This window comes from Trachymyrmex cornetzi, unplaced genomic scaffold (genome assembly GCF_001594075.2).
Source record: "Trachymyrmex cornetzi isolate Tcor2-1 unplaced genomic scaffold, Tcor1.1 scaffold83, whole genome shotgun sequence".
NCBI lineage: Eukaryota > Metazoa > Arthropoda > Insecta > Hymenoptera > Formicidae > Trachymyrmex > Trachymyrmex cornetzi.
In genome coordinates, this window is record NW_017300169.1 from 4,289,800 (window position 1) to 4,315,116 (window position 25,317).

The 25,317-nt window shown below is 34.8% G+C and overlaps 4 protein-coding genes and 1 pseudogene across 5 annotated transcripts in view; 2 read left to right on the forward strand and 3 right to left on the reverse strand.

Moving 5' to 3' along the window:
- LOC108768824 (proteasome-associated protein ECM29 homolog) overlaps positions 1-5,683 on the reverse strand; it is a 10,660-nt gene extending 4,977 nt beyond the window's left edge. Inside the window, exons 1-14 of the mRNA XM_018519442.1 lie at positions 5,196-5,683; positions 3,857-4,104; positions 3,658-3,776; positions 3,108-3,257; positions 2,747-3,028; positions 2,478-2,673; positions 2,328-2,413; positions 1,857-2,046; positions 1,624-1,769; positions 1,235-1,538; positions 968-1,154; positions 482-838; positions 228-403; positions 39-140 (exon numbers count right to left, since the gene is read on the reverse strand). Coding sequence (XP_018374944.1) covers positions 39-140; positions 228-403; positions 482-838; positions 968-1,154; positions 1,235-1,538; positions 1,624-1,769; positions 1,857-2,046; positions 2,328-2,413; positions 2,478-2,673; positions 2,747-3,028; positions 3,108-3,257; positions 3,658-3,776; positions 3,857-4,104; positions 5,196-5,220 — 2,568 coding nt within the window. The 5' untranslated portion in view covers positions 5,221-5,683. The remainder of the gene's footprint in view (positions 1-38; positions 141-227; positions 404-481; positions 839-967; positions 1,155-1,234; positions 1,539-1,623; positions 1,770-1,856; positions 2,047-2,327; positions 2,414-2,477; positions 2,674-2,746; positions 3,029-3,107; positions 3,258-3,657; positions 3,777-3,856; positions 4,105-5,195) is intronic.
- A 3,917-nt stretch (positions 5,684-9,600) lies between these two features.
- LOC108768825 (glycogen debranching enzyme) lies at positions 9,601-17,858 on the forward strand. Its single transcript, XM_018519443.1, is given in 27 exon segments — positions 9,601-9,631; positions 9,634-9,700; positions 9,702-9,729; positions 9,831-9,945; positions 10,053-10,239; positions 10,316-10,526; positions 10,596-10,730; positions 10,816-11,034; positions 11,113-11,348; positions 11,437-11,649; positions 11,737-11,931; positions 12,035-12,164; positions 12,233-12,356; positions 12,466-12,731; positions 12,821-12,976; positions 13,067-13,275; positions 13,348-13,551; positions 13,623-13,855; positions 14,004-14,093; positions 14,180-14,357; positions 14,486-14,842; positions 14,933-15,080; positions 15,179-15,542; positions 15,623-15,831; positions 15,942-16,127; positions 16,248-16,484; positions 16,624-17,858. Coding segments are annotated over 27 exon segments (4,779 nt in total). The 5' UTR covers positions 9,601-9,615; the 3' UTR covers positions 16,690-17,858.
- LOC108768720 (uncharacterized) lies at positions 16,690-19,006 on the forward strand (annotated as a pseudogene).
- A 591-nt stretch (positions 19,007-19,597) lies between these two features.
- On the reverse strand, positions 19,598-23,110 carry LOC108768826 (LMBR1 domain-containing protein 2 homolog). Its single transcript, XM_018519444.1, has 10 exons — positions 22,930-23,110; positions 22,355-22,692; positions 22,044-22,254; positions 21,790-21,966; positions 21,539-21,716; positions 21,238-21,419; positions 20,929-21,168; positions 20,642-20,843; positions 20,369-20,485; positions 19,598-20,297 (listed from the first exon to the last, which is right to left on the reverse strand). Exons 1-10 carry the CDS (start codon positions 23,101-23,103, stop codon positions 20,059-20,061), a joined length of 2,058 nt encoding a protein of 685 aa, XP_018374946.1. The 5' UTR covers positions 23,104-23,110; the 3' UTR covers positions 19,598-20,058.
- A 52-nt stretch (positions 23,111-23,162) lies between these two features.
- On the reverse strand, positions 23,163-23,834 carry BBIP1 (BBSome interacting protein 1). 2 transcript variants are annotated; one of them, XM_018519445.1, is made up of 2 exons: positions 23,697-23,834; positions 23,163-23,468 (listed from the first exon to the last, which is right to left on the reverse strand). In XM_018519445.1, the coding sequence occupies exon 2, from the start codon at positions 23,393-23,395 to the stop codon at positions 23,174-23,176; it is 222 nt and encodes a 73-aa protein (XP_018374947.1). In that variant the 5' UTR covers positions 23,396-23,468; positions 23,697-23,834; the 3' UTR covers positions 23,163-23,173. The 2 variants fall into 2 exon arrangements, with proteins under 2 accessions (XP_018374947.1, XP_018374949.1); XM_018519447.1 differs by lacking the exon at positions 23,697-23,834 and adding an exon at positions 23,623-23,692.
- Positions 23,835-25,317: the final 1,483 nt, after the last annotated feature.

The window sequence follows — 25,317 nt, forward strand, 5'->3', positions numbered from 1 at the left end:
ATATATATATATATATATATATAAACATATTTATGCACCTCTTTGACAGTTGTTATGATTTTATTAGCGATGTCCACAGTATGCGGAAAACACTCGCCGACACACAGATATCCCAATGAAAGCGCAGCTTTTTCTTTCATCTAAGCAAAGTAAAGCTGTAAGACTACAGAGCATCTAATATAAAATATTTAACTACGTATATACACAATATGTAATTAATTACAAACCTTGGTATTCAATTTGGCATTAGATAATACGGAAAAGAGCGTTTCTACTATCGCTTTCTTATTCAATTCATTATCGCCTTCTGCTGGTAAAGGTAGAGAATATGCTTTACCTAAGATACCAACAGCTTGAATAGCTGCGTCCATCAATAATATTGCGTTGTCACGAAGATATGTACCTGAATATAATAAACATAGTATTTTTAAAGTATATTAAACCTGTAACGTAACATGATTTGATATATATAAATACGTACATATTACTTTCACAATATCATTGTAAGTCGTCCAATTGCACAAATCCTCCTTATTTCCATTTCGTTGTTGTATTAAATTTCTTTCCATCATATAAGTCAATGCCATTAATGCACCATGCTGTGCTTCCAAATTTTTTCTATTCATAACGTTCATAATATTCGAAACATGTTTCTCAAATTCATTTCTCGGTAAGTATCCAGTAATAGCGGCATATATTTTCGCGGCTAGTTGTCGTACGTCGTGTTTAGCAGAAGCGAGCAAAGAACACAGCCATGGCAGCTCCTTCTCATATGATTTTATTATATAATGTGGAACGGATCCAAATACTTCCAATAATGCATTCAAGGAAATTTGATCTGTACATGATAACAAAATACACTTAACTTGACACAATATATCATATATAATTCTTTTGAGTTCAATCATAGTTAGATGTTGAATGCAACATATTGCATAATTGATTCTTATTTATGATTACTTTTTACCTGCGGAAGAATGACTTAAAAGTAAAATCATGTTGAGATAATTATTTAATATCTCTGGTTGATCTTTGTATAATTTCTCCAAGTAACGTCCAATCAGAGGCGTATGTTCGCATGGATGCTGTAGCGGCTCATTTCGCGCGGGAATATTAGCACTTCTGGCGAGGCAAATGCGAAAATAACAAATAATCTGTAACAATATAAATTATGATTGTAAATATATTTATGCAGCATTCACAAATCTAGAACTTACTTCCACCTAGAACTTACTTCGGAAAATGTAACGGTACTATACGGGAGTACTTGCTTATCCGTGTTTCTGCCGCTACTCGCGGCGGGCATTCTCGACTGCATCTTCGAATAAACATAACTTACTAGTTTCACAAACTCAGGCAACATTATCTTACTGCTAATTTGTTGATCATCCTCGTTTTTATGCACAACGCCATAAAGCGCTTTCATGGCTTCTGTACTAATCTCGTGTTTATTGTCACCACATGCTAATAACAAGAGATATCGAGATGGAGCGTCATCGGGTGGAAATACGGTTGCGGCATAGTGCATTGCCACAAATCTATTCACAAAGTAATACACGTCACACACACGATTATATATTAAAATTAATGTAATAAATAATCTATAATTTTCAATATACATGCCTTACGCTCGATTCTGGTGATTCAATGTGTACCGACAATAGAGCATTCATCAGAGCTATATTGCTCTCATCCTCTTTATTTAGCACAAACGCAGATGTTACGCAAATCAATGCGTCTCTTACCGTACGTCGCAGTTCACCGTCCGTCTTAAACAAAATGCTCAAATTTAATAATTATATATGTATATATGATTTCAATAATCATTACAGAATTTTTAAAACAATCGAACTTACAGAAACAAGCGTGTCGAATAAGTTGTGTAACAAACTTAAATCTTTGTTTATCAAAGATGGTATTCTTTGACCAAGTTGTCCAATGACTGTATATGCCATCGGTTTATGCAAGTCATCGCCTTCAGAGATCAATTTTATCATGCCATTCAAGATTACTCCAGCGACGCGAGTTAATGGTACCAGACTGCAGCTTAAAAGATATTTTTAAATCGAATAGTTTATTATATGTAACAAGATGTGTATTTTGAATAATGAGAGACAAAGTTATAATACATCGCATGTGTAAAGAGTTTGCAATAAAACAAAAAATTCGTGAAGTTAATTATACATTGCTCGTATGAATAGAGAATATAATTCATATTTTCCTTTGCGAAATAATTCAAAAAAGTTGAAAATCTACCAATAAATATTCAGTAAACAGTAATGCTGTACATAAAAAATTTAATAGCAACTGAATTATAAAACACTTACTGCTGAACGATATTTGATGTAAATTGTAGCGCCAATGATTTTAACTTTGCGTTCGTATTTTTTCCATAGAGTGAATCGAAAATAACCTGAGGAAAATATGACAATTTTATTACGTAACATCGTGTAACTCAACTTTTTGCTTTAACTTACCTGAATACATGGTGGTATAATGAATCCCGCTTTAGTCACTCGACAAAGATATTGCAAAAGCTTGAGTCGAATTCGTGTGCTTGCAGGTAGCCGTTTCATTTCGGGTTTTACCTCTTTTTGCGTGGCTAATGCATCGGTACCCAAGAATAATGTGTAAAGCGGAGCTGCTAGTTGCATCGAAGACCAATCCAATGTGCTAAACGGATGAATACAGAAGAAATTACACAGCTCCGATCTATGACAAACAAGTTCTGAGTTTTCACACGCACCCAATCATTTTTTTCAATTCTAAATCCGCCATATTAGCGATGCTGAATCTGGTATCCGCAGCCGCTACGATTAAATGTATCAGAATATCTGTATCTGGGAAAAATCCACCAGCGAGGAACTTAACAATGCCCAACTTTATCTGCTCGAGTTGCTCGGCTGTAGGCGGACTCTCGCCTATTACTCTTTTGAACGCGTAGTCGCTTAAGCCTGGCGGTACAGTGAACTGAGACCAATCAATAGTCTGACCTGAGCCCTGTTGATTTTCCGTTTGTCCCACAGATCTGGTGATATTTATACATTGCAGTTAGAAACTATAAGTAAATATTTAAAAATAATGCTATTGTCCAGTGTATATCTCACCCATATGGCAACAATAATATGTCGAGCATAAAATTTATAAGCTGTTTCGCCACGTAAGGTTTGTCTTGCAAACCTAAGAGAGAGGCTCGTTTATCAGGATCTGCTGGTATGTTGATATGTCCTAATGCTGGCATTATGATCAACATTAAGCTGAAACAAAGCCTCGTTTACGATAATGTAATCCGACATTTTACAATGTGATATAAATATATAAAAATAATTTATGGAGTCTTTTGATATTAAAAATAAAATTCTGTTAATCCTACAGAGCTGACAAAATCTGTACAAACTGACGCTGATTCTATAAAACTTAATTAATTTATGATAATTAAAAAGCACTAATTAATTTCAGGAAAGCAGAATAACATAACTTATATAAAAACAATAAATGCACTAGGTATATTATAAGAAAAATAATCAAAAATTGTAAGATAACAATATTAAATTGATCTTTTTGACAAAAAGACTTGGATTCAATAGATCCATCGTTAGCTCTGGAAAATTAAAATATAAGAGTAATTAAGAATTAAGAAATTTGTAAAAAGCAAACCTGTCTTGATGAGACAACGGTTTTCCCTCAATAGCATTTAGTACACTTGGAACTAATTCCGCTTGCTTGTTCAACTCCATTCGAGGATATCCTAACTTTATATATATTATCGTAAAGTTCTGCAATTATACAAATATATATTATGACGTATCTTTTTCTGATTTCATAAATCATAAATTAATCTGTACTAATAACGTACAATCACAAACGAACTAGCTGATGGATCTTGATACTGTAGGAGTAAAGCTTCAACAGGCAGCTGTACTTGGGGTCTGCTCTTTATTCTTTTGTTTATATGAATCAATAGTTCCATCACCTTCTTCCTGACGCCTTCCTGTGCACTAGACAACTTGAGCAGCACAGGAGGTAAAAATTTGCAGACTGACGCCTGTAACTGCTCATCTGTCTCAGCAGAACCCAAACGGAGGAACACTCGCTCGAGTAAAACTAAATGAAACACAAGAAAGGTGTGGCGTACAATTAATATTTCTCCAATCTTTCCTACAGAGTTGATTGCAAGAGAAAGAATTTCTAATCATGTGTATTATATATAATGCAAAGTAAAATAGGAAATAATAGACACGTTCTTTTTAGCTCAATCTCTTGCACAGAGAGATTTTCTTTACTTTTTTCTCTTTTTATAGTACAGTGAAGAAAAAAGAGAAAAGATAAACTTTTATCTTTTCTCTTTTTTCTTCACTGTACTGTAAGCAAAAAGTTTAAGGCCTGGTTCCATCAATGTAAGATTAACTTTAATCTCAATTTAACTTACCGTTCATCTTAAAATTCTTAGAATTAGAAAAAGGTACACAATAAATTAAGAGAGCTTAATGGTACCAGGCTTAAAAAGAACAGATCTTGATTGCAGTCTGATTCACGCTCACAACGGGATTATTTTATCCTCATTGTTTATTAAAGTTAAACAAGAGATTTGTCTTCTATGACTGAACTAATACATATTTTTGGAACAATGAGATCATAGATATATGTTTGATATTTAGCGAAAGAGAGAGACAGTTTTAATACAGTTTAGTGCAGCAATAAAAAAAGACCTAATGACTTGTGTAAATAATGCTTATGAGCATGAATCCACATGAATCGGATCACAGCCCTCATATATCGATCTGTACTTATTTCAGCGACGTAATCGAGCGTCATCGAACATGAGATCATTTTGAAAAAAATGCTGACATCATATGTTATCGAGTCGGGATTGTCAGGAATGTCAGTGGGATTTAAACATCAGTATCAAGATTTGACAGCTGCGGACACGTGTTCGGTGCAAGGGAGGAGCATCGAGGAAAGGATGAAAATCCATAGGTCCTCCCGAAGGTCATCTCTCTAGCATGACAATCAGGTTTGCGCCCGACCCCGTAACTTGGCCCCATTCTCTATTCCAGAACAAATAGCATGACCCACGACCTGGTTGTCGATTACGTCGTACATAAAGGAGATCATATCTCTCTCTCTCTCTCTCTCTCTCTCTCTCTCTCTCTTTCTTTTTCTCTTCCTCTTTTTTTTCTCTCAGGAGTACTTACTCAGCTCGTCCGTAGCCGCTGCCATTTTGAAAAAGTCTAAAGAGGAGAAAGCGAATCCGGACGGCGAGGAGTTGCCGTCCGTGGAGCCGCGTGCGATTCAACGGCGAAGCGATGAAAGCTCGACGTCGGGATCGTTAGACCTGTGACTCTCCTTCCTCTCTTCCTTCTTGTATTTCTTTTTTTTTTCTCTAACGTCGACGTGACCGTAAACGTCGATCGTCGCGTAGCACACGACGCGCCGCGTGTATCGCACCCCTCTCACGACTTCGACGTCGTTTTACTTGGGGGCGCTATGAATTTCGACTGATTGTGAGGTTAGGAAAGAAGAAGCGAATGAGCGACACTTCGCGACGTCGTTCACGGTATTTCCTTTGATTTCCTTTCTTTCGTACGACAGTCACACCCGTCGAGTAATGCTAGAACTAATCGCGAATTTCTATTAGATGTTGGAGAATGTGCGTTGTGCAAAAAACTGACATTCTTGGCAATTCTTGGTAAATAAGCATGTCAGAAATGTGCGAGATGATTCTCATATTTTGGGGCATTTAACAGTCCGACGAGCTCTCGAGAGGAATAATAATCCTCGTCGATCCTTCATCGAAGTTGAAATCTTGTTTGTCTTCACGAGCGCGATCGGAAATCGCTGGAAAAAAATTCTGGCGATCACGGATTTGTTCGGAAAATGCTCGGTTGACCGTTGAGGTTAGAATGTCACCGTGATTTGCCGTGATTGCAGGCGCGGCTCACGCGGCTGTACTCGAACGAGCGATAAGCGAGTGACATGCGCGATCACGTGGCACGATTATGATTTTTTTATAATTTTTCAGGACGCTTGTGAAAAAGATGGAAAAAGTTTCGCGAGAACGACCTTTGTTGATTTAAACACAATATAATGGAAATTTCCCCGAGAACGATTGTATCTCTTTCTTTTCCTTTTTTTCAATAACTGCATATGCAACGGAGATCTGTCTTGCTGCGGTTTCAAGCTTGATTGTCGCTTTATTAATACGTACTTGTGTCTTTCAATTATTATATTAATGTACTTACGTCTTAGAAATGTAGTGTAGATTGATGTAGATAATTTCAGTTTAATTAACTTTTTATTTTTTCTATTTCTAAGAATTAGGAAAGAATGAAGGGTAATTTATATAAATATGCAGAGATTAAAGTTAATCTCGATTTAACTTATTTTTATTTTAGTTCTAAAAATTGGAAAAAGATAAAGAATAAATTAAACAGAAATTAAAAATTATATAAGAGAAAAATTAAATTAATAAGAATAGGGCTACGAGCCAAGATCTTGATGCTATATTTTTAAATAACAAATAAAAAGTTTATTAGAACGTTTCGACCCCAATCGGATTATTCTCAATGTTAAACAATATAATAAATTTTTTAATTCAAACGTATTAACTATTCTGTTTGTTATTTAATATAGCATCAAGATCTTGCTTAGCTCGTAGCTCTATTCTTATTAATTTAATTTTTAAACAGATTGTTAATTAAAGTTAATTATGTTAATAGAGAAATGAATATTAATTTTCCCGAGCTGACGTGAGCTTATTAGATCCACTCCATTCTTTCAGTTACAACTGCAAATTTGAATTATTGTTATTAAAATAAATTTAATAATCCATTCTTTTTTATACAAGTTATATATGTCATTTTGGTTCCTTAAAATTAATTAATGCCTTTTAATCAGCAGTTATTAAATGAATTTCACAAACCTAGTATCAGTAAATATAGTATTATAGATTTTATTGTCAGCTCCGGCGGATTAAACATTCGTTATCATCATCGTATATCTTCAGCTTCGAACACTTGAATGGTAAGGAGAAACGATTTCATCTTTTTAAACCTACGATAGAATCAATTTTAAACTTTCCCGCCGAGATGGATCTCTGAAGTTGTCCGCGAGTCAAACCGCGTTATTTTTTTTATATGTAAATAGACGACGGATACATAAACAAAGAAATCGCATCTCCCAGCAAGAAGGAAAGACTGAAGAGTTTTCTTCGCTATGTTTTTCAGAGAACGTTACGTGATGTTCAAATTTATGTGCTATCAGTACCGCTCCAAATGTGAACGCGATTTCGAGTGGAACGGCCCGAAGTTAGTCGCGCGAACGTCGGGCCAATGAGCGCCGCGTGTTCGATGATACAAATCCATTAACCGATTGCCGCCTCCCCTCCATTCTGGTCGCGCTTGTTTATTGACCTTCAGACCTGTCTTCCGCGAGATAGAGGTCAACTTACGCAAAGACTTCTTCTGCCTGATCGTTCGAATGCGAGCGCACGACATTTATATCTAACGTGTTCACCAGTGTTCATACAATATCATTTTGTACTCCATCGCCGACGTAGGTAGGAAATCGTCGAAGTGCGAAGGAAAGTTCCCACGTCGCTTTTGCCACGTGCGTGCAGTGCACGTGTGTGTTCATACATCGGCAGGTGTTAACTAAATTTTTAATCGCGTGCGATCGATTTGCGAAAATATTTTTGTCGAGTTGTTTCTTGGTGTGAATAATATTTGTATACTTGCGCTGTTTGCGCCCGTTTTTTTTCTTTTTGTGCATGGATGGATAATTATATTAAATGTTATTTGTCATCGTTATCATTATATACGTATCATTATATTGTTACGCTGTATCGTTACGTTCGCATTTGTATTTGTGATATCAACTGACTTATTTGACCCTTTATTCGGTCTTTATTAATTCTCCGAAGCTGACAATCGGTCTATATTTTGACTCGCTCAATTATATCATTCCAAAGCTGATGGTGGGTCTTTTGGACTCTATATTCTTTTTATTACATCTGCAAATTTGAATTATTGTTATTAAACTTAGTATTCATTATCCAATCCTGCAACGGAATTATTTAAACACTAAAGATCCAGCTTGATCGTTTAGGACTTTTATTTCTGATTTTTTGTGCATTCACATCATAATCTTATAAGATAACGTATTTAATATTGCTTAATCCTTTTTTATATATATTACTCTGGAGTTGATGGTTTACTTATTTATTTACTTATTTATTATATTGGATTTACTTATTTATATTCTTTATGCTACATCTACAAATTTGAATTATTGTTATTGAACTTTATAGTATTTATTCTTTATATATATATAACCTCATTTTTGTTCCTTCAAATTAATTAGTGTCTTTTATTAATTAGTCATCAAATCTCATAAACTCAGCATCAATAACTGTTACAGATTTTGACATTAGTTTTAAAGAATTAATGTAAATCATAATTCTAAATATATTATATTCTAAATCATAATCTTGTAAATTATAATTACTAATCTTTATTCAGCTCCTTACATAAATCGATTTATGTTGCTCTCTTTATATATATGAAAAAAATGCGTGGTACGTAGAACGTAGTGATATGTATTGCGTAATTGCGTCAATGTCTTTTACAAAGTATATTTGTATATATGTACAAATTAAAGTGATAATTGTTAACATAAAACGTTAATAAAGAGATTATTAATTTATTACTATAAATCTTTGTATTTTGATATTATAATATAACATTTTATATATTAATGTAAATATTAATATGCATTATGAATAATCTATTATAATTTATCTTATATTTTCTCTTATAATTCTTTTATTTGATAATCTCTCGTTTTGATTAAATTATTCTGTAATAATACATCTTATAAAACATGATGTAAGTACTAAGATTTATTGATTAAATTATTCTGTAATAATACATCTTATAAAACATGATGTAAGTACTAAGATTTTACCAACATCTGTTTTTCATAACTTTTATACAACATTAGAGATATATATATAGAAACCTCGATAGAAACGTGTGGAATATCATAATCTACGTGTTACGCACCTAGTAGCCTTTATTTTATATATCTGTTATAGGTAGTACGTATAAAGGATTTTGCTTATACATAGTAAAATGTTGGCAGATGCTGCGATATCATTTTCCTAATAAATTGTCCATACCAATCGACTAAAAACGTTCAATTAACTCGCATTGGCAATGGCTCGGAGAATAAGACGCTTCATTCACAATACAAGAAAAATGGTCTTAAGGCTTTTTAGATGCTTTCTGCAAATTATCCGTAAATGGCTCTGTAAAGGAATGGATGCTACAGTAAGTTCTATACGCGCGAACGTGCAATACAATGTGCGGAATTGCGAGACCATATTCTTAATAAAAAGTCTTAGTGATACGATTGTTTGATGGCAGTGGAAGATGGTACTTGCCATATTCGTTATATATTGACTGGGGGGCAGGTCTTATGGTAGAAAGCAGTTGTCTCTGCGGTACCACGATATTGTAATTCTAGTATGTAGGGTAAGAATAGCTGCGGCTTTTATATGTGCTCACACACCGGAAACGCCGTAATATAATATCGTGCACGCTTGCTAACTGCTTTATGCCAATATTTTATATTATGCTTATACTCTGCCGACTAAGCACATACCCGTTTCCTACGCTCGAGGCGTATCATCCCTTTGGAAGCTCTGACAGATCTGATCTCGAAAATTTGGTAAACTTATTCCATCTTCTACCTTTCACTAATGTTTGATTCTGTCAATTATAAGCGATGTCTGTTACATTTTTAATACAAAATTCTCTTTATAATTTCAGATAATTAAAAACATGCATCCTTTGCCATCACGCTCTACAACCCATGAGCAAATAAGAGTTCTAACTGTGAACAACGGAGAACATTTAGATGGGATATTATACAGATTAAAGAAAGGTCTTTAAAAAGAAATTTCGCTCCTCTTAAAATTATCTTTTAAACTGTATTTTGACAATTTTTGTTGCGGCATGTCTTTGCTGTAAATGATTTTATGTTACTCGCAGGTTGGATAGTTGAGTTTCGACTTGGAGCTTCTCTTCTTGGAAAAACACTTGAGGTTTTTATAAACCATCCATTATCGACCGATAAGAAATTTGAGAGGCATACTTACTATCAATTGAAATGGATTGACGAGTCGGCAAGCATACATTTAACTTTGTCAGGGTCATTCCATTATTATGTCACTAACCAGTAAGTAGATTAAGAATATTACGAGTATATAAGGTAAAATTTTATTTCTTAATAACAAGACACGTCTGTTTTGCAGAGTCGAAGGGAATGTAAAACCTGTTGCATCCGGATACTTGCTGGTGGATCCTGAGTTGAAAATAGGTGAACATGGGGAGAAACTACCTCTAGATTGTATTCAAGTTCAAACAGTTCTAACAAAGAGTTTAGGACCTTTTTCTACATGGGAAAATAAATTACTGGTAGCACGAAATTCTGGATATAACACAATTCATTTTACACCGATTCAGGTAATGTTCGCGCGATTGATGTATAATGTAAGAATACAATATTTGTAATAAACGCGAGTTTTGTTTTAGGAATTAGGACATTCTAAATCGTCGTACAGCCTGAAGGATCAAGCTCAGCTTAATCCCGCTTTTAATGATAACAATAAGATAGTTACTTACCACGATATCGAAACATTTGCAAATAAAATGCGTAATGAATGGAAGGTAAATTATTGTTTATCAAGAATAGGATAAATCGCGTACCTTGCAGGTATCCAAATATATCCTTCAATTATTTTATATGTTTCAGATCTTGAGCATCTGTGATATTGTTCTAAATCATACGGCGAATGAGAGTCCTTTCCTGGTTTCTCACCCGGAGTGCACATACAACTGCATCAACAGTCCTCATTTACGTCCGGCATATATCTTGGATGCAGCATTGTTTGAATTAACAACTCAGGTAGCTTTTGGAGATTGGGAATTTAAAGGTATTCCCACCGTAGTTGACACCGAGGATCATTTGAATGTAAGTCACAAATCATTCCTCAGTAATTAAAATTGAATTGTTTCGTTCCTGCTTTAACGTGCTTTATTTTGTCTTTAGGCGATTCAACATGCTCTCCACACACATTTCTTGCCACTAGTGAAGATATATGAAATGTACACCATCGATGTCAATGAAATTGTAGCGGAATTCTTAAATTCAGCGCGCAATGAGATGCCACAAGACATAAATAATACAACAATCAAAGACATTACGGTGATTCAAGATCCTGCATTTCGTAGATTAAAATCAACCATAGATATGCAGCTTGCTCTGAAGAAGTATAATACATATAGGTAAAATAAATATAGATACGATAAGATATATAACCAATATATACCTTCTCATATAAATGCTTATGCGTGATTCTTTTACTTTACGTAGAGCTGATTGTTTCGATGAGGAAACTCGTCTGAAACGATGTGCAGAGGACTTGAAAAATAAATTACACGAACTCAATGAAGTTATTATCAACAATGTGCAAAGCCATCTAAATGCTGCTGTTGAAAATAGTATTGCTGGCATGAGATATTTTAGAGTGCAATCTGATGGTCCACAAATTAAGGAAATCAATAAGAAAAATCCTCTCGTTCCCAGGTAATTTTATTTAAATTTGTAAATATTATAACGTTACGTTATAATTTCTAAATATGATTCTTGATATAATAAATTTACATTCCATAGATACTTTACCGATTACGGGACACCTAAATCTTTAATGGAAAGAGAAAGCATAATGTATTCAGATAATGGATGTTATCTTATGGCTCACAATGGATGGGTCATGAATAGCGATCCCTTGAAGAATTTCGCGGAGCCTGATTCTAATGTGTACATTCGAAGAGAACTCATTGCTTGGGGAGACAGCGTAAAACTCAGGTAAAAATATCAGATAAATGTTATTTAAATTTTCAATGAATTATTAGTAGAAAGTGCATATACAGATAATTTAAAATATATGCTATTAATATGATTGTTATAGATATGGGCAGAAACCAGAAGATTGTCCTTTCTTATGGCAGCATATGGTGTCCTATGTAGAACAAACGGCGCAGATATTCGATGGTATTCGACTAGACAATTGCCATTCCACACCGATCCCCGTCGCTGAGGTATATCGCAATTCTAAACAACCTTAATGCAGCAGGGTTTATTTAATAGCGCGATTCTCTATTTACAGTATATGCTTGACGCTGCACGACGAATTCGTCCAGATCTCTATGTTGTCGCAGAATTGTTTACCAACTCCGATCAAAAAGACAACATCTTTGTGAATCGTCTTGGCATCACATCTTTAATAAGAGGTTGTCAAATTTTTCAAAAACTGTTATTTACTTAATATTGTTAAAATACAGTTAATAAAAAAAGAACATGTCGCGAATAAAGATATACATCAAAACTGTTATATTATAGAAGCTATGTCTGCTTGGGATAGCCATGAACAAGGGAGATTAGTATATCGATACGGAGGAGAGCCAGTTGGAGCATTCCTGCAACCACGAACACGACCGTTAGTGCCGAGTATAGCTCACGCCCTGTTCATGGATGTGACTCACGATAATCCTAGTCCAGTAGAAAAACGAAGTATTTTTGATCTACTCCCGAGCGCAGCACTTGTATCGATGGCGTGCTGTGCTAGCGGTAGTAATCGCGGATACGACGAATTAGTGCCTCATCACGTAAGTTCGTAGTACAAACTCAAACTTTTGTACTTTTGTCATGAAATTCTATATATTTACAAGATTTTCTGAGATTTTATTTTCTTCAGATACACGTGGTAGATGAGAAAAGGCAGTATACTTCATGGATAGACGACAATTTGACAAACAACGTTAAGTTTATTAATTCGAAAACTGGTATAATTGCAGCTAAAAAGGCATTGAACGATTTACATTACACGCTTGGTCAACAAAAATTTCCACAAGTATGTCATCAATTGCTCAGTTTTCGCGGTTTGTGTATGTGTGTTAGAAAGTCAATGTATGTAGCTAAAAAATTATTTTCTGATTCTTAGGTGTTTGTCGATCAAATGGATACTGATATAGTGGCCGTAACAAGACACTCACCGACTACTCACGAAAGTGTAGTCTTGGTTGCATTCACAGCATTTAAACATCCGGACTCTAACGCTCATGATCTGAGAAAGCACGTAAGACCATTGAGAGTAGAGGGTATAGTGGAAGAAATTATTTTAGAAGCATCACTTTCGCACATTGATGCCAAGTAAGCCGTAAATTTTATTTTCTTTAAAAGGAAGATTTACATGTTTATGTTGATCGATAAATCGCATTACAGAAATGGTAAACCACTTTTCCTTTTGCCTGAGAAATATACAATGGACGAAAATATCATAAATGGATTGTCCGAATATTCATTGAGCCTTAAACAGCACATACAGTGTTGCGACTCCACGATCATCGAGAAAGTCGATTCTGGCGATCCTAAAATCACGCAGCTTAATTTTGTGAACTTCCAACCCGGTTCTGTTATAGCTATACGGTACAAACTACAACTTTCTGTCCCAAAACCGCGATATCCCTTAACTTTCTTATGTATGAATTTAATTTCAGTGTGGCTCTTCACGCGAATATAGTACCTGCTTTAATGAAACTCCAAAATACTATCTCGCAGATTACTTCAAATGAAAAATCAGAATTACATAATATAATTTCCTGCATGGACTTCTCGGATTTAAATAAAACGTTATATAGATGTGATCAGGAAGAACGAGAGGAAACTCAGGACAAATTTGGGGTATACAATGTACCGGGATATGGTCCTCTTGTATATGCTGGATTACAAGGTAATATTTAATTGAATATGTAGTATATATTTATAAGCACTTCATATTTTCTTAATTACCACTTGTATATCAATATATTGGAACGAGTTTTATTTGTATCTTATTGCTGTTTAATAAGTATCTCAGCTAATGAGCATTTTCAATTTAGGCATTATATCTTTATTGGCTGATATTCGTCCAAATAACGATCTAGGACATCCCCTGTGTGCCAATCTTAGACAGGGTAACTGGTTAATAGGTAATATATCAGAAACCATTTCCGAAATAATTGTATGTTGTGATATTGACGATATGTGACAAAAATGGTAATTAAAAAATTATTAGATTACATGTGGCAACGTCTAAAAGAGGACGACGACACTAAACCTCTTGGAATTTGGATTGAACAAGCGGCAGAACCGTTCAAAGTAATCCCGAGATATCTTGTGCCGAGTTACTTTGACTGTGTAATTGTGAACATTTATAGAATTCTTTTAGAACACTGCAATAGTTTAATGTCAGAGTAAGCATCGAAATCGAAATTCATTAGAGTATCAAACTTAGAAATTTTCTAATTAATATTTTGAAAAAATGAAATATCTATAACAAAAAAATTAATCATATGTTACTCGTTTAATATTTTTATTCCAGCTTTGTTAAGAACGGAACTATATTTGTTAAATTACTGAGTTTGGTTTCGATACAAATGGGTGGTGTGATAAGATCATCGCAATTACCAAATTTATCGCCGGATCTTAGTCCACCTAAGCCAAAAATTAAAATCCACGACGGAGTGGCAGAGCAAATGTGTTTAACGTTATCGGCAGGCTTACCGCATTTTACAACGGGTTACACAAGAAATTGGGGTAGGGATACTTTCATTGCTATGAGAGGGCTGTTACTTTTGACTGACAGGCATGTCGAAGCAAGATTCATAATTCTTGGATTTGCCGGTACTTTACGACACGGCCTGATACCCAATCTGCTCGATAAAGGAAGTAATGCAAGGTATAATATACTTTCTTAGAGCATTTTTAGGATAATATTTTAGGAAGTTTTGATTTAAGAGCGCCTTATCGATCTCATTCTCATAAATAGATACAATTGCCGCGATGCTTTATGGTGGTGGCTTTATACGATAAAATGTTACACCGAGGAAGTGCCGAACGGTTTGGATATTTTATCCGATAAAGTTTCAAGATTGTTCCCGACTGATGATTCACCAGCTTTGGAGGCAGGACAACATGTATGTTGTAAAAAAATAGCCGCAACTTCAATTATAATTCGATATAAATAATTTAAATTAAAAGTTGCACGTTATGTGACATGTAAAAATGGTTTTAGGATCAACCATTGTATGAAGTAATTCAGGAAGCTCTCACGGTACATTTTCAAGGTCTCTGCTTCAGAGAGAGAAACGCCGGGAAACAGATCGATGAGCACATGACCGATCGCGGTTTTAACAATCAGATCGGTGTTCATCCCGAAACAGGTTTCGTATTCGGTGGCAACGATGCTAATTGCGGTACCTGGATGGACAAGATGGGATCTTCTGAAAAAGCTGGTAACAAAGGCAAACCGGCTACCCCCAGAGATGGTTCCGCCGTAGAGATAGTTGGACTGAGCAAATGCATTCTCAGTTTTCTAGCCGAATTGTACAAACAGAATCTTTTCCCGTACGGCAGTGTTCAACGTAAAAGTCGCGATGGTAAGGATATCTAGAACACTAACGTTTAAACATTATTAACTTTATATTTTTTTCTAATTATAATTATACATAAAATATAGGCCAAACAATAACTTGGAATTATAAGCAATGGGCCGACAAAATTCAAACAAATTTCGAAAAGTACTTTTACGTAAATGAGATTCCATCACAGAGCGAGTCGAAACCCAATTTAATCCATCGACGAGGTATATTCAAGGACAGTCACGGAGCAACGCAAGAATGGGCGGATTATCAGTTGCGGCCTAACTTTCCCGTTGCGATGGTCGTTGTGAGTGTTATTATCAGTGTTTAAAAATATTCTGCGAAGCGTATAAAATAGAAAAGAAGTATTTTATATTATAACAAATCCAATCATAATTCATAATGATTCGCAAATAGGCTCCGGAACTGTTTAATCCTCATCATGCCTGGACAGCACTGAAAAAAGCGGAGGAGATACTACTTAGCCCGCTAGGAATGAAGACGTTAGATCCTGCGGATTGGGCATATAATGGATATTATGACAATTCCAATGACGGTACCGATGCTAAAACAGCACATGGATGGAATTATCATCAAGGGCCTGTAAATATATCCTTTATCACAATCGCATATTCGTCTTGAAATATGTAAAGATTGAGAGATTTAACATTCATGCAATATATTCTCAAACATCTATTTTAACATCTTTCCCAATCTTTCCAGGAATGGATCTGGCCGATAGGATATTTCCTACGAGCGCGTTTACACTTTGCGTCATTAATCGACGATGAAAACGAATTACACCATGTGATCGAATTGACTGAAGCCATTATTTCTCGGCATTTTATCGAAGTGTCTACCAACCATTGGAGAGGCCTTCCTGAGCTTACCAACAAGGACGGAAGTTACTGCTCAGATAGTTGTCGCACTCAAGCTTGGAGTGCTTCAGCTATATTAGAGGTTTGTGCTCGAAGCGAGTGAACTTTGTATGGTATTTTTTTTCTGTATTTGTCACAGTATTTGTTGCGGATTAGTATTACCATTTATAAGTTATTTGTATACAATATCATTATTTAGTGCCTGTTTGTTTGGGATTCAGGTACTCTACGATTTACAAAAGATCAAACAGGAATTGGGATCCGAGCGAGTGAGATCCAGGAATTGATATAACTTTACGTGTGTTCATCACTATCAGCTGCACCTAGAGCAATTAAAATTAGAGGCGAGACGTAGTGATACCAGGAACAGAGCGGATGACACGAATGTAAGCTTTTCCACTGAAGCAATAATGACACTGCGCACACCAGAAACACACGCATATCGTATCCCATACGTAGGTGTAATGAACACGCAAATCTGCAAATCTGTAGTCGCTGCTGATAATACATTCATAAAAAATGATATTACTGCCGAGGAAGAATCGATCTCTACGATTGATAGGAAACGTGATGGCGCAAATTTTGGTAGCTCGTCCGATTCGAGAAAGATTCCATTAAATGTGAGAGATGAGGTACATCTTGATAATCAACGGAAAGCTGAGAACTACAATCGACAACAGGTGATTGGAAATCACGAAGCTACTGTTCGAGACTTATTGAATGTTGATCATGTTTACGAAGAAGTTAGAGCGATTAAGCAACCACGCAATAGTTTATATGAACACGATATTCAAGATTATTATGAAAAATATAGCCCCGCTACGGCGAAGATCTTGATAGACACACTTTTCTTGCCGCGACATACAATTTGCAGGGAGTGCGCAAAAACAAAGGGCAGTCCAGTATACACCGATCGTTTGATATATATGAAAGAGTCATTGCTCGCCACAGAAGTAGTTCTATGTCAGTATGATGACGTTTCATGCTTCAAGTATCCGCACGAGAATTCCGAGGATATTTTCTGCTTGCAATACGATCAAAATCGAGATTATATGCTAGTTTATAATTACACAAAAACTAACGTCGCGGGTATATTCTATTTTCATTGCTGGCCTCGAGACATCTTCGATCTGTAATCGCTACTGAAGCCGAGCATCCATATTATAAATCGCACTTGTTGCAATCTTATAGTAAATACTCACTTGTATCATCGCTGCATAAATAGCTATTACGTGAGAACATCGAGAGCTGGTTGCACACCCATGACGTTTTATCATGATTGTGGCACTGTAATAAGCAGCACGAAACATATTAGCCACAATGATTCAGAAGATCCGCCGATTTATCAGGTACGCCGATCGAAGGGTGACCACATTGAATACCGGGGAAATAGATCGAGCTTGTTGCTGTTGGAACCGTTACTGCTAATGCCGGAATCGGCGGATTCGGAATGTCGAGAAAATATCAAGAATAAGATTTCGCAGTCAGAACGCACAAAAATTATCAAAATAATAATAATCTACGCATTATCATTTCTTATTCTTACAAGCATTACATTTTACATCGTTTATTTTACCTAGAGCGGCTGATTGTTATGGTGAGATATTTAGGAAAACTTAATCACATTCGAATGTTACGTGATACATTTATTGTCATTAATTTTACGTTACATTTGTTACGAAGTGTTGTCGCCAAAATGTTTAACGGAATAATCAAGATCGCATGTATGCATGATTTATATTTTGTCGTTATGTATATATTTTATATCCATTATCAACGGGGTAATTTCGTTAATTAATTAATGACAAGAAATTGTTTTGTGATATACAAATTGTTAAATCTGCATCACTATGAGCAAATCGTTTTTACCTCTATCAAATTACACGCGTAACAGATATACAATATTTTAACAAGCTTGCATATAATTCATAAATATATTTTATATATATCTTTAAACTCTAGAGAGCGATATTATCGTTTTAAATAGCCTCATAGAGGTTTATAAAAAAAAGTTATTCGAGACATGTGCTCGAACTAATCTCAAAAGTTCGAAGATTTAACTTTACGTGTTGTCTATTAATATATCAAATATTTAATAGTTCCTATTGTTAATTTCACTCACGATGTTAGAAATGCAGGAATTGATTTTAGTGACGTCTTATTTATATAAATACTCATCGACAAATAAGATTCATGAATAAAAATTGATATGTTTTAGTACATTTTTGTCAAGAAACAAAGCCATTAGAAATTTCGAAATTTTCGGATAAATCTCATGGATCACCCAAAAAAAAATATTCTGCCATTTAGCGGTTCCGTGTTAATGTGAGAGGATTTTCCATTTATTTATATATGACCTTAAGAGGATACTCTACAAAGTAAAAGAATTTTGTATAACCATAAAGTACTGGATTTAGGATTGCAATCCTCTTAATACTAGAAGAATATCTTACATGTACTGACATGCACACATACATAACACATAAATGACAAACTTTTTCTAACAAATAAGCGTGCCGCTAGTATTTTGTATATCCTCTTATTTCAAAAGGCTATTTGAGTTATTATAATTAGAATTGTTTATAGAGGAATTTATTTTTAATCATAGCTCATGTGTCCTCATTTTTATAGATGAATACGTGTTATAAATACACGCACCTGATTAATGTAAGATTAATGTAAGATTTTTTGCTTAGAGGAAATGCTAAGAGAAATTTCCCGCTTACCGGCAAAATATTTTTTTTTGGGTGATATACCTTAAATTGTAAATATATATATTTGGATCGCAAAAAGTATGGGAGATATAAATTTTGTAATAAAACAATTGACAAAACTTCTAATTAGCACTAGAAGTTTCATTCTTATATTTATTTTGAAATGCCTTCATAATATAAATTCCCATATTTTAATTTTTAAATTATTTGCGAATATTTACATTGGAGATTAATGCGTTTTATTATTATTGTTATATACTGACTTATTATATTATTAAATTTTCTTGTTGGTCACACCTAGTCGATCTTTTTATATTATTTCTATCCATTCATAAAATACTGTGTATGTGTGTTGTCAAGATTAATTATTATAAGAGAAATATTCAGGCATAATCTTACTTATAAAAAGTTACATATTAATGAATAATTATTTCAGGTACATATAGTTAAAAAATCGTATATAAATTATTTATTAGCTCCAACATAAGTCGAACTATACAAAATAATAGTCGAAGAATAAAAATATATTTGTCCTAATAAACATAATATACATATTAATATTAAGTCGAACATTCATTGCATTATCACTGATTCTATCCGCCGTAATTACAATTTTATTTAAAAAAAAAACGAGTTTTTGTTTTAAGCAAGATCTGCGCGTCTTTCATTCTTAGTGCAACTTGTTCATATATAATAAATTATAAATATATCTCATAATGATACAACTTTACTTTAGTTCGTGCTCCTACGTAGTAATCAGATTCCAAATGCTACAGGTATGTAAAGCCTTACACTTCACGTTTAATAAGATTCATTATGCTGCTTCTTATTGACGTACAACGTCATATTGCTCAATATAAATATCGTGTAAATCCTTAAAAGCCAATTGACGGGTTCTACACTACCATCTAAACCGTATTTACAAAAATACGGTTATTCCTTTTAAATATCATCGAACAGTCCTCTGGGTGGAGGACCTACGCGACTTGTACTCGTAGAGAATGCCCTCGTATTACTTGGCTCGAATGAATCAATATCACCTTGATTTTCCATGTCGCATCGATTTGCGCCATAACTATCTCCACCAAATGTCATACCGATGTAATATTCCGTGGGATCGAAATCGTGTAACAGACCCGCTCTCGCGGATTCGACTGACTCGTCTCGTTTTAACGGCCGTACTGAAGAATTGTCAACGATAAGTTACTTATATAATCCATATACGGTATCATTTATTTTTCATTATACATACCAGTGTCTGTACTTTGTCGAGATGTCCTGTAACGCGTACCCACCGAAATATTAAATCTTTCCTGCATTTCGCGTCGTCTATACATAGAATCCTCCGCTCTTTGCCGTTTACGTCTCTCTACAATAAGAAAAAAATACACTATTTTTTTCTCTTATCTCAATATTTATTGCTTTAATATTGTTAGATATTAATACAAAGTAAAATTGTAAAGACCACTTTATGAAACATACATCGCGTTAAAAGTGCACTTAATAATATATAATTTATCAATACCTCTTTTTATAAGTTCTCTCCCTTCATCTACGAGATCCGTCGTAAATTCGTCATCATCAAGGAATTGCTGAAAGCCTAGCATGGAAAGCAATCGACTGCCTATGCTAAAGTACGTAGCTAAGCAGAATGCTAGAATTGCCATTGGAAAGTATACATTAAATCCATCGGATATTATAGAAATAACGTCCATATGACCCATCACCTGACAAAAAAAAAAGAAACAATGAAGAAACAATAAAGATAGAAATCAATTTAAAAAAATTTACAGATCATTTAAATAATATTACTTGTGTATAATGCGTTTCCAGGATATGAGTTTTGATAATATGTGAATCCATGTGAATAAGTCCCAAGAAATTAAGACACATTGGCGGGGTTAAGCGACACAGCATCATACCACTGAATATAAGACTGTACTCATTCGTTTGATGATGGGGTGCCAAATAATAAAGATTCAATACTCGTATCTTCAAGACGGTCGAGTAAGCGCAATAGCAAAGATATGCAATGATCAATGTTGACAATACCTAATAATTGAGTAGAAACGATATAAATAAAAATATATACTGTACGAAATAATAAACGCAAATCTTTACCTCTATAGTAAAGTAATCATAATTTCTCTTTGCTAAATTCAGAAATTGAGCGAATAAAGATAACACAGGAGACTTGTTGAAGAATGTTACTTCTGACCATACCACAGCCACTGATAAACAGCCGGCGCAAATAGCGGCTGCTTTTAAAACGTAATCCTTCACAATACATTTCCAATACCATTCTGAAATTTAAGCGACAAAATTACAGAATCGGAAGCTACAAGAATTAAATTATTAAACGAACATTATGTGATATCAACACAGCAGAATAAAATTCAAAGTAAAACGAGATATTACTTACCGACAACAGGATTGTAAATAATACGAAATGGAAGCGAACGATGCATAGGAAAAGCCTGTTTAAATCTTCTATCGTGACTCACTTGATTCTTCGCTACATCTTCCAAATCAAATATTTTATCCACTAAAATGCCCCATTGAGTTTCTATGCGTTGTAAAGTCTGCAACGCTTTTATAGTCTGAAACAGAAATAATGACGATGTAGAAATGCAAACACGTCATTATATATACATATGTATACTGTTAACAAACTTGTCTATGCAGACGAATTAGAGCTTTTTCAGTAGGTGTATCCGTTGGAGTATCATCGGGCAATTGTCTTCTGTTCATTCTATCCTTCAATTCTGCGGGTATCTTCTGAAAGATCGTTTCCAGATTGCAATGGAACGGATGGCCAGGTCCAATGGATATCGTTGCTACTTGTAGTGACTAAATGGCGTTTGTTATTCATTATAGTATTTTTCAATTCTTACAAACGTAAATATATTAACATCTTTATTTTGTACCTCGAGAATGTCGTCCACCGTCTCTTCTGCTTCACACTTGTCTAAACTTAATTTCGCTACCTTGAAATAGCTATAGTTTAAAGTATATCCAGGCTTGCTGGCGTTCCATAATCCTCGAGGTACTTCTACAAGAGCATAACCGAGCAATAAGACCAATAAGAATAAACCCCACGTATTGGACGCAGATGACGCTATGGCTTTCAATTTTTGTCTATAAAATAGTAAACATAATTGTTTATTTTTATACGCATTAGTAACATTTTAAGACTTATATTTGACTTATATTATAACTTCACTTTAATAAAACTCACCCATCGAGATCTAAGCCAGGCTTTAGCGCAATATAGATCAAGAGTATACCACATATAAACAAGTAACTACCATAGTATATAGCGTTATCTATTAAAGCGGATTTTAACTTCCCGCGTATGGTAAAATCTCCAGCTTTTATGTAAGACTGCATCAACGGGAGTATCAACCATGTCAGGCATTGTGACGTCCAGTAAACTATCCTCCATAGATTTGGAAATACATTCTCTGGCACATTAGGCCAAGGCTCTTTACATGTGATAAATGGTGCAGAGGTTGTGTTATTGTGATCTTTAGTGCTGTTGTGTATATTCTGTTCTACACACTGTCTGAATACGGTCTGTAGACAAAAATATTTATTTATTTATTTTACTCTTTTACAAAGTAAAACAGAAAGACTATATAATCAAAAATAGGTATTTTCCATTTAGTAAAAATGAACATGAAATTGACACAAACATTATTCTTTCCGAATATTCATGAACAAAGACAGAACAATACCTACCTATGTCAAATTGAATTTAAATGGAAAGCACCCAATAATTAGAATAAAATTATGTGCTAAACAGATAATTACCGAAGAGACATCCAATGGTAATATGAAGATTATTAATAGAGAAAAGTACCAAGCTATCAATACGGAAATAGTGACTGCAATATGATGCCGAAACACATTTCCATATTTAAAGAGTAGAGTCCCAGCCAGCAGGAATGCCACTATGATCTCTGTCAGGAAAGCGCCGAGTACCATCTTGTCTTTAATATCTGGTGCAACAGTGATATCCGACAAATTCTATAGGTCTCTAAATACTGCTGAATGCTTATGCACTTGCATTGAGACTATCCTCTGTCTCTTGCGACTCTTTGACTTTGATCTCTGCGTCTTTCTGCATTTTCTCGAGTTTCTCCAACGTGACTGATTTCAACGGGATCAACTTCGGCTTACAGAGTATGTAATTCAATGCATCTGTTTGATACAGCAGACCTTGTCTCGGCAGGACTATGTCGCACTGTTCCACCTGATTCTCTGTAGGCTCTGACATCTTCGGTCAATCCGCGATGCTTCAGAGAATTAACTATCTCTTCATCGTGACATTTGGTAGCAGAAGAGCAACGCTGTAACGTCAACTGAAGATTAATTTGAGATTTCCATGAGGAAACGATCTTTTCTAATTTAATTCTAACTTAACTCAGTATATCATAATTCTAATTTAACTCAGTATATCATTTTTTTTTATATCGAATGAGCGACAAAAGACTGGACGTTTACTTGGATTACATTTATCCTCGATCATTACATACTCAAGTCAGCTGAGAAAAGTCAGTAGTCAATTCCTTGCATACCTGACGTAAAGCAATTGACAGAACGTCGCGACAGAACTTTCTCCTTGCTGCCGTCGTTAAGACAACTCAAGTGATTATGCGATTATGCCGCCGATACCCTCACTACGTAATCGGATACAGACTGTCACTAGCGGTCACAGATGGTTGACGAACTCGGAAATCATCAGATCTTTACCACGGCTGACGACAGCGGCAGCAGAATGCGGAACCATGGATCGCGAACCATTGTCGCGAATTGAACTGACTGAAAGACAACACCTGGAATGCCTGGAATGGAACGTTGGATGTCGCGACGTGATGGTGCGAAGCTCGAAACTAACGTCGACGACTGTAGGATCTGTAGATATGTCAGCGCGGCCAATTAGATAAGTTAGATAAGTAATGACATCGACGAAATTAAAAATGATATAACTGTATGAGAAAAAAAAATTGTAATTTTGCGGTATTAAGATAATTATAGCATTGCAAGGAAAAGACCTCTATCGGGCTCTTTGTGTGAGGAAAATTTGTCTAGGTCTTTAAGAGGATGCTGGGTCTTCTTTTTTACCGATAAAGCAAGCGTTTATGTTCCTTGCGCGGTTCTTCGAATTAATTGCACAAAATAAAAATTTTTTCTCCACGATTGAAATATCCGTGCTAATGTACCTGCTCCTGGTGTATTTTGTATCCAAAACTGGGAAAAATAATAAATTACAGATTCCTGTATCCATGTTCTATCAGCTCACCAAACATTTACTTCATGAAAAAATTATATGCACGTTATATGCTCGAAATTAGGGCAGGAGCACATGTAGAATAAATAGACGAATACAGTCGTATCTTTAGAATTAAGTTTTGACGCCTAAATAAAAAGATAATTGCATTCTACAAAATTGTGTGTCTAGCCCGTGAGAAATGTCTGTACGATAGTTTAGACTGTTTAGCCATGAAACCGAGCAGTATTTTAGTTGATCTCTTTCTAAGAGATGGTGTTGCAATATGTTAGATAAGGACAGATAAATGCGTTTGAGAGAGACACAACGATATATAATAAGTATAAGAAATGAATGAAAGATGACACTATTGTCAAATTTGGAATCTAAAAAAGTCTGTACTATCGACCTTAATTAAGTTCGACCGTCACTCCAGCATCCCCTTAATAGTATTTTATCGATGTAATGAAGTAGATAAATATGATATTGATAATTCAGTAATGAGATACACTACAGATTGTCGGTGATGGTATGGCGATTCGTCATCTTGCGCCACTCCATTTGCGATGATAACGAACTCGTGACTTATAATGATATGCTACCCTTCTACGAAACGGTTGAAAATAAAGGAGGTAGTGATTGTCCTGGATTGTTCTCACTGCCTCAACTGCACTCTTTTCAATGATAAAAAAAATCTGTTCTTTGTATATATGTAATTTTTGTATATATGTAATTTTTGTATATATGTATTGATATATTTTCTCATAATATGAGTCGGATAATTGATATAATAGAGAGGAAAAGAAGAAAGAAGAAGTAAGATTCGACGACCAATTTAAATTTGTAAAAAAAAGTGCAAAAGAATTCGTTGATGTTACGCTAATTAGATATTATTATTACATTATACTAGAGATAATATAGAGACATTA